We start from the raw sequence: 17,563 nt of genomic DNA on the forward strand, positions 1-17,563 counted from the left end.
AAAAAAATTTTTTGGTTGAATATATAGCTCGCTCTTTACTTTCAGCATAATAGACAAACCATTTTCTAGCACATGGAAGCATTTGTACTTTACAAGTTATTCTGAAGGGGGATGACTTGCAAAATACTGCCAAATTAAATATGTATTTCCATATGCTTCTACAAAGATCAAATATATTCATGAAAACTAGCTGTAGAAACTGAAAAATATTTTATAAGCATTTCATCAGCATGGCAAATAGTTCTTTCTAAAGTTCTAAATTCAGACATATTCTCTCTGTGTGCTTTTAACATCAGCATTGCCTCAAAGTATTATAAACCAATATTTCAAAAATAAAATATATTTTACAAAAGTATATGCAGGAAATTTTCAAAGGCTTTATTTGTTAATAAAGCTTTCATACAAAAAAAATTGGCTTAGCTCTTGTAAGGCAACACATTATTCTGCAACTTCAAGAAACAATTTTCATTAACTGAAACTCACGATATCAGGAAGTATTTTTTAAATAACTATGTTTACCATACTGTTAGTTCACTGGATATATTTGAAGAAGCCTCCTGTTGAATAAGATTTGAAGATGTAATTGAATATGTAATAGAAACAATTGAAGAGCTTTTAGCAATGTTTACAGATGAGTGGGCAAATAAGAAAAGGAATGGAACTTTGTGATGCTGCCTCAAACAACTTTCCAGAGTAGTAGTAAATCACTCGACTTAGAAAAGAGTAGAGAAATTGTGAATAGATGGATGTTTTTAGAAAATAGGAATTAAACTTATTTACCAAGTTTGAGTTAGTAATATTCTACTTGTTCTAATTCTAATGTTATGGCCATCTCAAGCCCTATAATGGTCAATCCTGGGGACTAGTTGCTGGTATCATGAGATGACTGTACAATTTATGGGCTTAAACAACCTATTTTGTCCATTGTCAAGACTTATTTGTTTTAGCGTCTTTGAATCTGCTCTTGTCACTTAACCATTCTTTTACATTTCCTACAAATATGCTGGTTACCAACTGCCTGAATTTAGACTCTCCTTGCTCTTGGCCTCATTTTTCACGGGGTGTTTTGGGAGGCCTCTTGTTACAGTTTATATTTACTGCTTTCTCTGATTCTTATTCCTGTGCACTAACTCCACCTTCCCTGTGTGTGCCTGAACAACTGTTATTTTTAGATTCCACTAAGGACTTCAACTGTAGAGATTCTGTTTCTGTTTCCCAAGCATTTCTTCTCACTGTGCATGGCAGGTTAGGAACATGAAGACCCTGCTGTGAGGGACAGCCTAAGAACTTGACAAGGAGACATGCACCTGTGCCACCAGGCCCAAATCTTAAATGATCTCACTTCCCTGAGGGCCGAGTCTTACCATACTCAAACCCGTCTTTGTTCGCACTGGGTCATCCAAATGGGGTTGAAGACTGTCTGTGCTGTCTTAGCATCTACTCCAGGCTAAGCAGTATGCAAAGCATTGGGGATACCAGTATAAATGACTCCCTATGTCCTAGAAGTTACTATTCAGCATAAGGAGTGAAAAGGAGAGAGGTTAAAGAAATTTTTGCTGAGGAAGTAACATCTGAGCTGACTGGAGAAGTCCTCCTGACTCTCAGCCAGACTGCAGGAGGATAGGTAGGGATGGGGTGTTCCAGGCAGAATGGTTCTACGTGCATCCACGTCTGGGGCCCGGGCACTGAAGTCTTTGCATTCCAAGGAAGGCATTTCATTTTTATCTTAAAGATAAAGATGAACCATTGACCGTTCCTGTGGAACAAGATTACAAATACAGGTCTCTTTGTCCCACCAGGTCTTAGTTTCCTCCTAGGAAAAAATAAATGGTTAGGCCTGGGTGATCTCTAAACTTCTCTTCCAATTTTAAACTCTGATTGTCAAATGAGGAAAAGGAAGCATCAGAAGAAGGGGCATTGCTAGTAGGGATAGTTCAGAATCTAAAACCAACTTGATTTAAACCTGTGTGTCATTGACTATCTCAGTGGCTTTGGTGGCCCTCTTCCCCTCCCACTTTGTGTGAGAGGTGGATGCAATAAAGCACAGTGAGTGCAGCCAAATTTGTAACAAACTTTGGTATAACTTGCTCATCTTTCCCCTTTTCTCAAGTATGAGAAAGTTCTATGTACATATTTCTTAAAATTTAGCAATAAAATTTTTTAATGAAAATTAAGAATATATAAAAGCTATGTGAGTGAATAAATGTCTCATTACTTTCTGAATGAAACAACCTTTGTGTTACTTTTGATACTGTGAAATGTAATTATTTGAAGGAGGTTTTAAGTAATACACTTTTACTTGAGGTTAGGTTATAAGGGACATTAGGATGGAAGATGACAAACATTCAAACCTATCGCCAGTTGCTATTGCAGGTTTTCTTTACGAATAAACTATGTTGTATGTGATACCTATGTTCCACATTTTTGCAATGTTATAACAGTTTGTCTGATTGAACACACTTTTTGAAGCCACGAAAGCAATAACTTAGTGCTTAAGTTGTGGCCTTCAAAGAAAGAAAGAGAGAAAGAGAGAGAAGGAAGGAGAGGTGAAAGGGATGAAGAAGAAAGGAAAGAAGAAAAATAAAAGGAAAAAATACAACTTCGTCTCAGTCAGGTTCATACTTCTAAGCATAGACTTAAGTTATTAAATGTTAAGTTAAAAGACATTATAAAAGCAGCGTTTAATGAGATTGTACCTTCTTAGAAAAAACTGTCATCTCATTTTTTTATTTGTTGGATTTTGCTCCAATGATTAATTGCATATTTAACACAGGCTGAGAAAACTGGAATAAGTTATTTTGTTTAGTTTTGGTGAAGTACAGAGTGAGAAGAGGTAAGGGGTTTGCAGAATAAGTTAAATTAATTCAGTGCATGAAATATTTAGGGATTTATACTGAAGATGCTGCCACTAAAGGCTTATTAAGGAGATCCAAGAGAGTTTGGATAATTCATTTCATAATTCTTAGCTAGTAAAATCACATTTGGTGGGTTCCTGGTGGTTTTCTCTTACTGAATCAGAATATCATGCCTCAAGATGCTATTATAATAAGTGATGCTTTCCATTGGATAATATTTATTTGAAATTTCTTTTAGGAAATGTATAATGTTCAAAGAACACTAAGCATATTAAAATCTTTCCTTTTTTATTATTTATTGAATTTCTTCCAATATATTTTCTCCAAATTATGTTAATATTTTCATTCTAAGTAATTTAACTCCCTACTTGATTTTTAATTTTTGATGGCAAAGGATTCAAATTTCTAGTTTATATATTATGAGATTGCATTTTAATTGTTATTGTTCATGTTCAGTTTGTAGGAATGATTTATGAGCTTGTGATACTAGCTACTTATAAACTAATTTAATGGTTTTTAATTTTACTTTATTAACTTTAGAATATTTGTTTCTTAGGATTCATGCCAACATTTCATTTAGACTATATTTCTATTGTATTTTGATTTTACCTGTCCTGTGTTCCAAGTGGCAGAAATCTTAAAATAAGTTCAAAATTTCCCTAGGTTCTTTGTGATGTATTTTGAGTTTGAATGAATAATTTCTGAAATAATCATTTCTTTATTTGACTTTAAACAGCTCCCTACCCATCTGTAAAGACTTCAGGGTATAAATAAATATGAGTGATACACTTACCTAAGTTCCCTAAATAACATGCCTAGTTTAGTGCATTTTGAAGAAGAGAAACTGATTACAGAAATTAAAAGAGAATAGAGAAAGTCAAAAGAACAGTTGTTAAGGTGGAAAAAAAAAAGCATTGTACATGTAAAGCATATGGCTGTCATCTAGCTTGGCATTCTACCAGCTCAGAAGCCTAAGTGCTGTGTTTAAGTAATTTGGGGAATATTGCTGTATAGAATTTCTGATTCGTTTTTAAAAGGTCTACCCTTGGTGATTTTGCTTTTGATTGTGAGTATACTTGAGCATTCTACATTTGGGCTTCATCTGCTAATAATTGCGTTATCTTAAGCTATTTGTCAAGCATCTTGAAACCTCAATTTCCCTATCTGTATAATAAGGGTAATAATGGTATCTACTTTATAGGTGTATTTGAAGATTACATGATTGCTTAGAACAGTGTCTGACTTATAACAAAACTCGATTAACATTTGTTTTGTTGCTCTCAGAATTATTGAAACAGCTACAAGAACCTAATGAGAAAAAACCTGCATTTCCCTAAGTTAAACTTGTTTGACCATTTTTACAAGACCTTTGCTAACTGTTTGAGGAGTCAAATCACCTGGGCTCACATTTACTTTCTATCATTTGGAAGACAATATGGCGGAAAGACTTTATCTAACATATTCTTTTAGTAAATAGATTTTTTTATATTCTTTCTTTATTTGAATGAACAATATCCTCCAAAATTTTAATCTAGTTATGTAAAGAGTCATATTATGATAGGCTGTTATATTTAAAATATATAATTGATATTGCTTTTCATGAAAATATTCAAATAACCTGAAAATGTCAGATATTAAAGAAGTGATCTAAAGAATATTTTTACTTCCTAAGGAATTATAGATAAAAATAAATTTTAATAAGATAAAAATGTCATTCACTTGTTATAATGCCCAATTAACTGATTAAATTTCTTTTAATCAAGTCAAAGTATAAAACAATTTATTTTTTTTAAGTTGCAATTATATCCAGAAGAAATGACATTTAGAATTTCATTTAGATTGAAGACAGGTAGTACCAATGATTAAAAGAACATGGTAATTATTAATACTTAATATCAGAATACAGATGCAAAGGAAAAAAAGCATCAAATAAAAAATCAGTGACAGTCTAAATTAACTAACCAGTACTAATGTGAAGTACACACAAGATGGAATATCTTTCCCCATTTTTTAAATGGCTCCTTGGCAGGAAACTGTAAGAGAGTTTGTATTTATCTTTTGTTTAGTTGTTTTGATGAATAATTGCTTTGATCACTGGGCATCACTGTCACTTCTAGATACTAGACATCTGTGCCATGTTAAATAGGAAATTATGTTATTCTTCCTGCCCTGGAGTAATTTGACCCCATTTACTACTAGTTGTTAGGGAATTATGGTATAAAACATGTCTATAAAATCTGTTACTTTCTTCTGTTTCTCTTACTCTACTTTCCTTCTTTGAGTAATTTGATATTCATGTTGATGAAACTACACTTCTGTTCCTGAGTCTTTGGTTTCATTTCTTCCAGGGTCTAAATCCATTCACTGTCTCTCTCCTAACAGAATTTGTCAGCAACTCTTGTCTTCCTCAGCTCTGCTTAATATCAAACATGTACTTCTGAGTCCATTTTCCCTCTCAATCCTTTCATTTCACTATGTCCCCTGAACTCGTGCTTCTTGTTGAGGAGTCATAGGCCCCACTATAATTAAGAGGAAAAGCATCCCTCAAAGGCATGAACACTAGGAAGCAGAGACTGGGAGGAGTACCTGCCCACCCTTTTGTTGGGTTAATATTTGTTTAATTAATTCTTATTCCCAGCCACACCTCATGGGCAGGGACCCTTTTGGTTTTAGCTCACTGTACTGTCTCTATCTCTAGCTTCTAACAAAGTATTTCATTAACTATTTTAAAGAATTAATGAATGAACTATAGAAAAACTGTAATAAGCCTCAGAAGGGAGAGTAATTTAATTAAGAACATAAACAATAGAAATAGAGTATTATAACAGGTATCAACTTTAATTGAACTTCCCTCTGACTTCCATTAAGATATTTCACTTTATGCAGGTTAAGTTTTAAATTCTGCTCTTCCACTCTGCTTCCAGACACTGAGCATCTCTGATTCTACTCATTTATTGGCTTATTGAGAAACTTGCTTTGAACCCCATCCTTCAGCTTCTTGCCGATGATGCCATCTCAACCACAACTTCCTGTTTTGCATCAGTGTTTCTCTGCTTACTTACTGACAGGATACGAGCATAATTAGCTCTGGTCTTTTGGATAATCACTCAAACTCTGTAAGCCTTACTTTTCTCAAACCTAAAATGATGAAAATAATACCTACCTCCAAGTGTGCCGCGAAGATTAAATGACACAGTGAGATGACACAAAACTATCATGCCCATTTCCCAGCACACATGTCTTAGTTTCCATCCTTTTTTTCCTTAGCAGTTTATTGTGCAAAAGCTTTGGTTAACCATGTCTTTTGAATTGGATTTCCTGTTGCCCTGGGAATCAATAATTTACTTAGCCAGACCACTCTTAAAGATTCTGTGGGATTAGATGACTTCCATCCAGGTCATATCAATGTGATGGTGGAGGATGAGGGTAAACAATTAGAATCTCTAATGGGCCTGGTCCAAGGGCTAGTCTTCCAGTATCCTTTGTACTCAACTGTTGGATAGCAAAATATATATATTTTAAAGATTTTATTTATTTATTTTTAGACAGAGGGAAAGGGAGGGAGAAAGAAGGAGAAACATCAATGCGTGGTTGCCTCTCACATACCCTCTACTGGGGACCTGGCCCACAACCCAGGCATGTACCCTGACTGGGAATCAAACTGGTGACCCTTTGGTTCACAGGCTGGTGCTCAATCCACTGAACCACACCAGCCAGGGCACAAAATATAATTTCTTTAGTGAATAAATGCAATTGAGGCATGTCATTATCAACAAATGAAGGAGACAACTTGGAGATGGTCATAATATCATATTTATATTTTTCCAGATGTAAAGTTAAAATACTTTTATAGATTCACTAAATAAAACACAAAACAATGCCTTGACCTCTGTTATGCATTGATTTCTAGTTTTTTTTTTTTTTCTCTAAGAATAACACACATTTTCCTTCATGGAGTTACTTGTTTTTTTCATATTTGGGTTAAGAACATGTCATCAGTACATTCAAGTGTAAGCTGTCATTTCTTCCTGTGATGCCATATTTGCACACTGGGTCTTTTATGTTTTTGTCTGGTATACCCAGCAATCATCTTAACTCTTATTTTTGAACATTTAATACCACTCGACAAACAGAAATTACAAATAACTAGTGCTTTAGTGAATACAAAAACAATGAAAGAAAAGTTGTTAAGAAAAAAAGTATTGAATATTCTCCTAATTTTTATTTGATCTCATTAGAAAGAAATGGGGAAAAAAGACATGTTGATTTTTTTTCATTACCCTATCTCACAGCCACTGTATTTGCCCCAGATTTTTTAAAATGAAAATGAAAAACATTTTGAATCAGTTTCCACAGAAAGCACTGCAGACAAAATGGCTCATGTTATTTTTTATATGTAAATACAAAAAGAAATAATTCTCTTTAACAAACTCGGTTTCTTTTTGTTCTCTTTCAAAAGATGTAAAATGAAATAATAGTCAATTTTTCCATTCCAAATGATGGTAAATGGATCTCGTTCATTCAGGGTGGAACCCCTTTCTTACTTCTTCCTTTTCATGCACATACAATCTTAGCCTCAATAGAAAGGGTGACACTGAGTTTTCCTTAGTACCCAGCACAGTTCCCTGCCTTCTGAAAGGATGGGCTTGGAATAAATGTACATCATAATAAACATAAACACCTCAAATAAACTAATATTTGGTATGGTAGTGTTCTTTTCCCATTCAATTTAACTTATTGATGTAGCTCAACTACGTGTTCAAATTAAGTAAGCTAGATTCTGATATTTAATACAAAAACATTTAATTTCAGAACTTTGATAAATATACTTTTAATTTTACTATTGATTCTAGTGCATTAGTAAATATACAAAAATGAAAAAGAAAGTTGCTAAATAAAAAAGCATTGAAATAGTCTCTCAATTTTTATAATGATCCCATTAAAAAGAAATGAATAAAATGTTGCCTTTTTGTCAGAAATTTGATAATTTTTAAGAGCTATTTATCTATATATCATCAGATCATAAACTTAGGTGGGCAAATACTTTTATTTTCTTCATATTTATCTATCAACTTATTTGATACAGGGAATACCATCTTGTAACTTCTAGGTAAACTTAGTAACGTTTCTGATTTTTCTCAGTACATTCATAGTTTAATCACTGTTGGTAGAGAGCTTGCTTCCTGCCCTTTGCCCTTAGGAAGACATCTAAAGTGGCAGGGATGGATGATGCAAACAGCACGCAGACACAAATATGGGAGAGGCATCTGGCTCATGGCCACCTCCTGGAATCCATTACAATGTACCTGGCACCTCTGTGGTCATCGTCTCTCTACTGTTGCATGTTCCAAGACGTTTGTGGAATTACCATGACCCCTTGCCCTTTATCCCAACCCCCCAGCTCCAATGAAGATGATGAGTTTTTCAGTCACTTCTACTCCCTTCCCTGAGGGCACAGGAATCTCAGAGATTCTCTTGGGTCTCTTGGGAGACTATGATTCTAGTTTGTAAATGGAGGTACTATCTCAGGTCCATTCTCCTAACATTTGTACATGAAGACTATGGCACCAAACTAGCATAGAGAGATTATACACAAACCCTTTGGAATGCCTCAGAAGGCGAGGGAACATGGCTCAGGCAGTTTTTATCATTAGGTCCTTCTAAATATATCTGAAGTTCCTACTGACCCCTCAACCTCTCACCTCCCATCCCTGAGAACTTACCTGGGGGAAGGTATGCAGCTGGGCTCAGTAGTAAAAAGGTGAATCTTTCTCTTCCATTTTTAAAACTTCTCTTTCCTTAGCATGAGAAAACTTGAGTTTATTCATGGGTTGGGTTCATTGTTTCGTCTATTCTCCTTTCTTTTTTGCTGCTTACAGCATAAAATCTATGCTGGGCCATATGAGACATGAGACGACTAGTCTGTCTATTGCAAACCAGAAGCCTTGACTTCTAAAGACTACTGTCTCTGCTGTAAGTTTCAAAAGCCCGAGTTGGAACTCAAAGCTAAAAGGGGTTTAGCACTATCTGTAGTGCTCTCCACTTAACAAATGACCCTGAAGCAATGAAACATATGGATTCACTCTGGAGAAGAAGTGGTAGGAGACCATTTGTAAATGATGAGAAAAATTCTTAGTATCTTCAAACTATCCCAAACATTTTTCCCAAACAATATTGTATTCATAGTTGTCCCTAAATCCATACATTTTTTCAGGTGAGAGGAAACTGGGAACTAACGTGTGACCAAAATAGCATAGGTAACAGGTGCAGAACCTAAACTAGATCATTCATTTTCTAATCAGATTTAATACTTCATTCTGGAAAAATTATTTAACAGCAATTCTGAAGTTGAATATTAAGCATACACCTAGAAATTTAGTGAACTTATCTTTGAAAATTAGCAGAATCCGTTTAGGATAAAACAATAGAGCACAAAAAGAAGAGTGAGAGTGGGAAAGGAAGTGAGGCAGATGAGCCGACATAGTCTAATGTGTATGGGATGTGTAAGACAGATCAGGGAGGCACATCACACAAAATGCTCAGGGAGCCAAACGATGAACTGGTATTTGGTGGTCATTCACAGCATCCGTGTATACAGCTGAAAATCTGATCAGTGTTCAAATGCTGGATAAAGAGCAAAAAGTAACCACCTCTCCAGGAGGCACAAATATATGTGCTAAATGTAAGCTGAGATATTCGTTTATTTTCTTATGTGAATGATATTCCTTCTTATTTCCTAGGTAGATTTCTTTTCTCTCTTTCGGCTTTATTATTATTTTTTACTTGTTTATGGAGAAGAATGTTGGTGATATGTAGGATTACTGAAATATAATCATCCATTTTTGAGCACATAAATAAAACCATCCAAAACATTTCCCTTTAAAGCAAGACTTTTGGAATGGACAGGAATAAATGATATAGAATTGGCAATTTACATTTTACCTGGTAACAAATAGTATAGTTTAGATAGAATGTCAACCTCAAGCAATGTGAACTTCGCTGCTGAGGCCTTTGAAATAAACCCAGTGGCCTGAGTGGAATTTCAAGTAATTCCAAATAAATATTTTTGCCTGAACTGAGGAAATGCCTTTTCTATTTTCTCCATTTTGAAATATATCCTAGCCCCCCTTCTTTTTCCCTACAGAAAATTCAAATTCCATCATTTAGCTCTCAGTTCAAACATCAAACAATTCTAGAATATACTTTGCACTCAGAGTTTACTCTGTTAAAATTTTGGCAAGTTAACTTTTAAATAAAGCTTGTCCTGAGGCTTTTAAAATCGAAAGTGGACATCTTTATAGACAAAGTATTAAGTCAATTACCATTATGTAAATTTAATGGTTAATGATAGTTTCAACTGGAATGTATGTAACCATAATTCAAACTTTTCTTAATAGGTACATCTTTCAACATGAAAATATGTATTTTAGAAAAATTTTGGCTATTTTTAATAGAATACTTAAGTTCTTTTTTTCTACACAACATAAGTTCAGAATTTTTTGAGTGTATGTGGCTTTTATAAATTAGTACCAGAAAATTTCAGGTACTTTGTTATAACTATCTTTTAAATTAATTCTTAATATTTTTCAAAGTAGATATACATTATTAAACATTTCAACATTTCATATAAAAATATGCCATAAGTTTTTTATTTTCTCTCAGTTTACCCCACAACCAGGATTAAAATGTGATCTGAACTCAAGTCTAATATAAATGAGTTCATATTACATGCCATGAGATTATTTTGGTATGTTTGTTTATTATTTTTCAGTTAGATTCTCTGGTTATTCAAGATTTTATTTTATTTTATTTTTTAAAATTTACTCTTGTTCAATTACAGTTGTCCCCATTTTCCCCCCTTACTATTCCTTGCCCTACTCACTCCCCACATTCCACATTCAAACCTCCCCACCCCCGGGTGAATTTTTCCATGGGTCCTTTATACATGTTCCTTGACCTAATCCTTCCCCTTCAATCCCCCATTTTCCCCCTCTCCATCCCCTCTGGTCACTGTCAGTTCTTTATTTCCATGTCTCTGGTTCTATTTTGCTCACTGTTATGTCGATTAGGTTTCACTTACAGGTGAGATCATATCGTATTTGTCTTCACCACCTGGCTTATTTCACTTAGCATAATCCTCTCCAGTTCCATCCCTGCTGTTGCAAAGGGTAGGAGCTCCTTTTTTTTTTTTTTCTGCTGAATAGTATTCCATTGTGTAAATGTACCATAGTCTTTTGACCACTCTTTTACTGATGGGCACTTAGGCTGTTTCCAGCACTTGGCTATTGTAAATAATACTGCTATGAACATTGGGGTGTATAGATTCTTTTGAATTAGTGTTTCAGGATTCTTAGGGTATAATCCTAGCGGTGGAATTGCCAGATCAAAAGACAGTTCCATTTTTAGTTTTTTGAGGAAATTCCGTACTGTTTACCACAGTGGCTGCACCAGTCTGCATTCCCACCAACAATGTACTATGGTTCCCTTTTCTCCATATTCTTGCCAGCACTTGTTATTTGTTCATTTGTTTATGATGGCCATTCTGACCCATGTGAAGTGGTATCTCATTGTGATTTTAATTTGCATCTCTCTGATGGCTACTGATGCTGAGCATCTTTTCATGTGTCTCTGGGCCCTCTGTATGTCCTCCTTGGAGAAGTGTCTGTTCAGGTCCTTTGCTGTCAGGGGGCTTTAATGCAGCACCCTGGTCTGCCACGGATGAAGAATAAGACTACCAAGACATGATCTGCTTGGGGAGGAGAGGTGGCTGGTCTCTCAAAGGGGAAGGGCCCAGAGCCTCTCTTTCCAGGGGCTTTTATTAGGTTCATTCACATAGGAATATGGATAAAGCTCATCAATCATTGTCAGCCAGTAAGGGTTAAACAATACAAGATTTACAGAGAACTTTGAGGGCTTATTCTGAGTTACAGCCAATTAGTTAGAGGGCCATAAAACTTTAGGCGCCAGACTCATCTCAGGTCTGGACCCTTATCTCTTAAACTGAGGGTACAAATTAAGTAGGTTTCACAGGAATGAATGTATTTTTCTTAGGCCTGATTCCCCAGGGAATCCGCCCCTCCCAGCATAGGACTGCACTGCCCTCTGTCATTGTTTCAGGCTTAAGTCAGGCAAGGGAAGTAAAGCAGCCAAGAGATTAGGAGACTTCTTGCAGACAGAATGAAGACTCAGGCTATTTCAAAGCCAAGGGGCGAGGGTCGATGACCCCCTTTTTCCACAGCCCCCCCGAGTCCTTCCCTGCGGGCCTCTTCCGTGACCATGCCTGTCTTAGGTTGATCCTCCCTTGAGGATTCTTACCTGTCATCGGCTAACTGGCCAACCTCATGGCCAAGCAGGGTGAAGTGGGCAGAGGTGGCACTTCTGCCAGGGAGATAAGCTTTGTCTCCTTAGTGGCTTATGGTCCCAGCTCTGACTCAGCCTTAACCATGGGGGGTTACAGCCTCTGAAACCAGGCAGGGCGGTTCCCAACACTTTGCCCATTTTTTAATTGGGTTTTGTGTCTTCCTGGAGTGGAGTCATGTGAGTTCTTTATATATTTTGGAGATCAAACCTTTGTCTGAGGTATCATTGGCAAATATATTTTCCCATATGGTTTGTTCCCATTTCCTTTTGCTGATGTTTCCCTTGGCATTGCAGGGGTTTTGTTTTGTTTTGTTTTGTTTTGTTTTGTTTTGTTTTTTAACCTGATGTAGTCCCATTTGTTTATTCTTTCCTTTATATCCCTTGCTCTAGGGGACATATTGGTAAGAATATTGCTGTGTGAATTATCTGAAATTTTCCTGCCTGTATCTCTTCCAGGACTTCTAGGTTGTCACAACTTATATTTAAGTCTTTTATTCATCTCGAGTCTATTTTTGTGTATGGTATAAGTTGGTGATTGAGGGTTTGTTTGTTTGTTTGTTTGTTTTTGCATGTAGCTGTCCAGATCTCCCAACATCATTTATTGAAGATGGTATTTTTACTTCATTTTATGTTCCTGCCCCTTTTATCAAATAATAATTGACTATAGAGAGATGGGTCTCTTTCTGGGCTCTCTATTTTGTTCCATTGGTTTATGTGTCCGTTCTTATGCCAGTACCAGGCTGTTTTGATTACTATGGCCTTGTAACACAGTTTGATACCAGGTATTATGATCCTTCCTACTTTGTTCTTCTTTCTCAAAATTGCTGAGGGTATTCAGGGTCATTTATGGTTCTATATAAATTTTTGAAGTGTTTTTTCTACATTTGTGAAATATGTGGTTTTTAATTTAAATTTTTATTTTTTTCTATTAGTTCCATTCTGTAAAAAACAATAGATTTAGCAGGCTTTCTCTTTCTCCTATCTATTTTCTCATTAACCTATATTTCATCAATTTTTCCTTTCTTAGTGTTTACTTTGTATTTCTTGATCTGAGTATACTCTATTCCTTTACCAGTACATTGTAGATTACCAGTGAAACACTTCACTTCCCTGTACTTTCTTAGTTGCCTAGTTTTACATTGCCATATAACATTTCCTTTCATCATGTCCTGTCCTCACATTTGTTTAATCTTAGTTTAATAATTAAATGCACTCATTAGTCACCACATGTCTTTTCGTCATGATTTCCCAGTCTTTTCTTGGCTGACTTAAGTTAACCCTCAGGTAGATTTTCAAGAAGAGTTCATGGGAAAAATATTAGCTGAACTCTTGTTTGATCAACACCAGTAACCTTTATACAGTTTGGCTTATCCAAACATAATATTTACACATCATGCTTTCCTTCTCTTTCTTTGAATACTATAGGTGTTTCACAGTATTTTCTGTCATTATGGCGGTATTAGATAAATTGCAAGCCAAGCTGATGTTTCTTCCTTGGTTCTGTCTTCACTTTTTTTTTGCTTGGAACCACAATTTTTTTTTCTTCATCTGTAAAATCCAAAAACCTTAATAAGCTATAAATATAATTAATGACACTGGGTTAATTCTCTCAAACCTCTCAGAGACAACATTGTATTTTTTTCAATATGTTGATTCAAATCGGCTTTTATTTAATCAAAATTGTCATGAATTACAACTTTTTTAAAAGTTTTTCTTTTGTTTTTCTTCTTTCAGAGCTTACTTATGATAGAATTTTTTGTCTGATTATATTTATAATTTCCTCCCTAAACTATTTTAAATCTTTCTCTTTCTGTTCCTTTTTGTTTATATTTTTACCTTACAGCTATCCTCTTTAATGTCTTCCAGATAGTTTCCCAACTTCTTTGCGTTCATTCCAAATTCTTCTCTTTTTGTGTGTGTTTTATTTTTATTTTTTAATTCTTTTCTGATTCCTGTGAACTCCTTGTTTAACTCCCCTATTGTCAAGCTATATCTGTCCTATTCCTGCAATTCTACTTAGTAATTTTTTATCTTATAGATTATTACTTTATTAAGTTTCAATTGTTTTGTTTATTCACTTGCTTTATAGACTTTTACAACTAAAAATTTATTTAGGTAGACTTGATTATCAGAAATATTGTATTACTCTTTCTTAAATTTTGTGTTTTTAATCTATTTTATAATTTTCCATCTAATATGCATGAACATACATACATGTATATGTTTTTCCTATATATCTTGTGTTTTATCTCTGGCCAATTAACCTTTTTTTTAAATATGAAGGCAATCAGTTTCTTTAGAAAATTATTCAAAAATTTTCAACTATTATATAGTTTTTTTATACCATTTCTCTTTAGGGTTTTTATTGTAAAAAATTTTGTTTTAATTGCTTTTCCTTTTTGAGCTTTATCTTTGTTTATAATAGAAAAAAACTCGCCATTTATTTTATTTTATTTTAAATTTAAAAGGTCACTAAATATAGCTCTTTGCAAAAAAATATAACTCTTAATGGGAATAAATTGATTTTATCCTTATTCTTTTTTTTAAGATTTTATTTATTTATTTTCAAAGAGAGGGAGAAAGAGAGGGAGAGAAACACTAATGTATGGTTGCCTCCCACACACCCCCAACTGGGCACCTGGCCCACAACCCAGACATGTGCCCTGACTGGGAATTGAACAGGTGACCCTTTGGTTCACAGGCCAGCACTCAACCATTGAGCCACACCATCCAGGGTGATTTTATCCTTATTCCTGATAAGGTTATAAGCATTAACTGTTTTAGCATATCATAAAGAATTTATATACTTAAGTATTTGATGACTCATATCACAAATGGTTTCAATATGCAGGCCCTGGATTACTGTATTAATTGTGGTTATTTTTATAGACCAAAATATCTAATGATGTTATTTATATTTTAGGTTAGTGGGATGGTTTGGTCATGAACTCAGCACTAGATTTAAAATGGATAACAGTAAGTATACTCCATTTTATTTTGTAAGTAATTTATTTTAACTTTATTTTAGTTTTCCTCTGTCTTTGTGTGGTGTGTAATGTACATGCCACATGAAGAGGGCACTTCAAAAATGCCACTGAGAATTTTTAAAATAAGAAATGACATTTCCAGAGTGTAAGACTAAGTGTCTGTAGATTTTAACATGATTTTGAGTCTATCCCTTTGTAGGGAGATCAGAGGAAACAAAATCTAACATAAAGGTCTCAGATCTCATCAATATGGAGTATCCAAAGCATGAGGCAGTGAGGACAAGAAGGAATTTTTGGCTTGGAGTCAGACCCAGAGAAACTTGGGTGTCAATCCCCCTTTGCTGCTTAATACTTCTGTGATGCTACACAAGTTACATCATCCATTTTTCTTCCTTGTTCTTACATATTTCATGTGAATAACATTTCTTTCAGGATTTGGTTGGGGGATAAGGACAATTTCAAACAGCAAACAGCAGTGTTATTGAATAAATGTTAATTTTTATCTCCTCTTCTCCCAATTTTTCCTCCTTTTGTAACTTTTGCCACTTATTAAACAGTAGCAGTTAAACCATGGTAGGTAGAAAAGAAAGTACACCAGGCACAGGGGGCCCCAAACTGCCCTGCTTCTTTTCCTCAGTAACCGTTTTCAATCACGTGGGATACAAAAAGCTTCGCAAATGTTGTGAGAGTTCAACTTAAACAAACTTGGTTGTTCAGATTGTGTTCAACCCTGAGCTAGTATTTGAACTCAATTCACATTTGCAGGAATCAAGATGCAAAGGATCAAGATGGGCTGTTCTAATCAAATCAGGAAATGTCTTTTTTTATCTTGGCTGCTGAAATAATGAGCTATGTCATTATTCCAGTTACTTAAATTCTTCGTGATGGGTTTCTGATCTGTAAATAAGGGAACTGGATCAGGGAACAAAGTTTTTCTGTGAAGGGCCATACAGGAGATATTTAAGCTTTTTGGGCTAAACTGTCACTGTGGCAAATACTCAGCTCTGCCATTGTAGTGCTAAAGTCATCATAGACATACACAAATGAATGAGTGTGGCTCTATTCCAATAAAACTTTATTTATAGAAACAAGCGGCGGGCCACATTTGGCCCACAGGTTTGCCTAATCCTGGATTAGATGAATCTCTAAAGATAGAGAATATTCTAAATTTCTTTCAGTCGATTTTAGTTTTAATTGGGAGTCTAGTCAGCAATCTTATCTCAGTTGGATTTAACTTTCTACTATTCAATCTAATTCATTCTAATTAGGATACTATCTGGTATTAATTTACGTTTTTACTATATCGCACTTAGGCAGATTGTTTTTTTAAACTTCTTTTTAATTTTTTTCCCCCTAAGAGAAGCCATTAGACATAGAGCTGAAAGTCACTTTCATAGGTCTTTTCATTCATACGTCTGCCTTTGGGCAACATTACAATTACAAGCCATTTAAATCCTGATATTTTCCTCTCATTGACATGGTTTCATATAGAAAAGCAAAGCATGGCATAGGACAAGAATATGGGCTTGGAAATGGCAGAGGACGGGGTCCAGAGAAGCTTCTAAAAGAGGCCATTTTTACCTTGTGTCTAGGGCTCTAGTTTTGGACAGGCTGCCAAAAAGACGAGGGCAGGGGAGACCGTCACTGCAGGTGAACCGGCAAATGTGCCGGTTTTTAGGCCCACCGATTTTCTCTTAAATATCACATACGTCTTAGGGATAAAAACATTTTAATCTTATTATTTTCTCTCTACTACTTTATTGTCACTGAAAAAATCAAATAATGAACATTGTTAAAGATATATTCTATAAAAATGACATGATATTACTTTTCCAGAGTTGCAGTTAATCCCCGGGGCCCATGGATTTAGAATTTCAAATCCTCCCATATTGTTGGTCTGTCCGTTAGAGGCAAGTTTAGAGGTAAGTGACCTTTGCTTTGATCTTCCCGCATCTTTACCTTTTTGTTACCTGAATGTGACATGTTGTAGTACTTTTGCTGATAATCAGCAAGATTATAAGTGTGCACTGTGCACAAACGCTGTGCTAAGGGTGGTTTCTTCCTTTAGGACAGTGACTGTATATGAACTGTTACCTTTTATATAGATATCCAGTCCCCGGCAGAATGCCTGGCGCTTAATAAATGTTAAATAGAACAAACCCGGGAAGACATATTTTTAGTTCCACTTAGAATTTGTGTGAACTTGAATGAGTCATTTAATCTTCTATTGGTCTCTCCATATACAAAATAAACATTCAGTAGTTAATTCTCAATTAATCCAATCATTCAATATTTATTCGTTAAGAAAGTACTACGTGCCAGACAATGCTGTGATCACTGGGCAGTCTGCTCCTTCCAGTT

The 17,563-nt window shown here is 35.0% G+C and overlaps 1 protein-coding gene across 2 annotated transcripts in view; it reads left to right on the plus strand.

Annotated features, from left to right (window-relative positions):
- Positions 1 to 17,563, plus strand: part of KYNU (kynureninase) — a 100,502-nt gene that overhangs the window by 69,973 nt on the left and 12,966 nt on the right. For both annotated transcript variants that reach the window (XM_045203178.3, XM_024569713.4), the window contains 2 exons: positions 15,139 to 15,191; positions 17,039 to 17,124. In XM_045203178.3, coding sequence (XP_045059113.2) covers positions 15,139 to 15,191; positions 17,039 to 17,124 — 139 coding nt within the window. The remainder of the gene's footprint in view (positions 1 to 15,138; positions 15,192 to 17,038; positions 17,125 to 17,563) is intronic.

This window comes from Desmodus rotundus, chromosome 2, assembly GCF_022682495.2.
Source record: "Desmodus rotundus isolate HL8 chromosome 2, HLdesRot8A.1, whole genome shotgun sequence".
In the NCBI taxonomy this organism is placed as follows: Eukaryota; Metazoa; Chordata; class Mammalia; order Chiroptera; family Phyllostomidae; genus Desmodus; species Desmodus rotundus.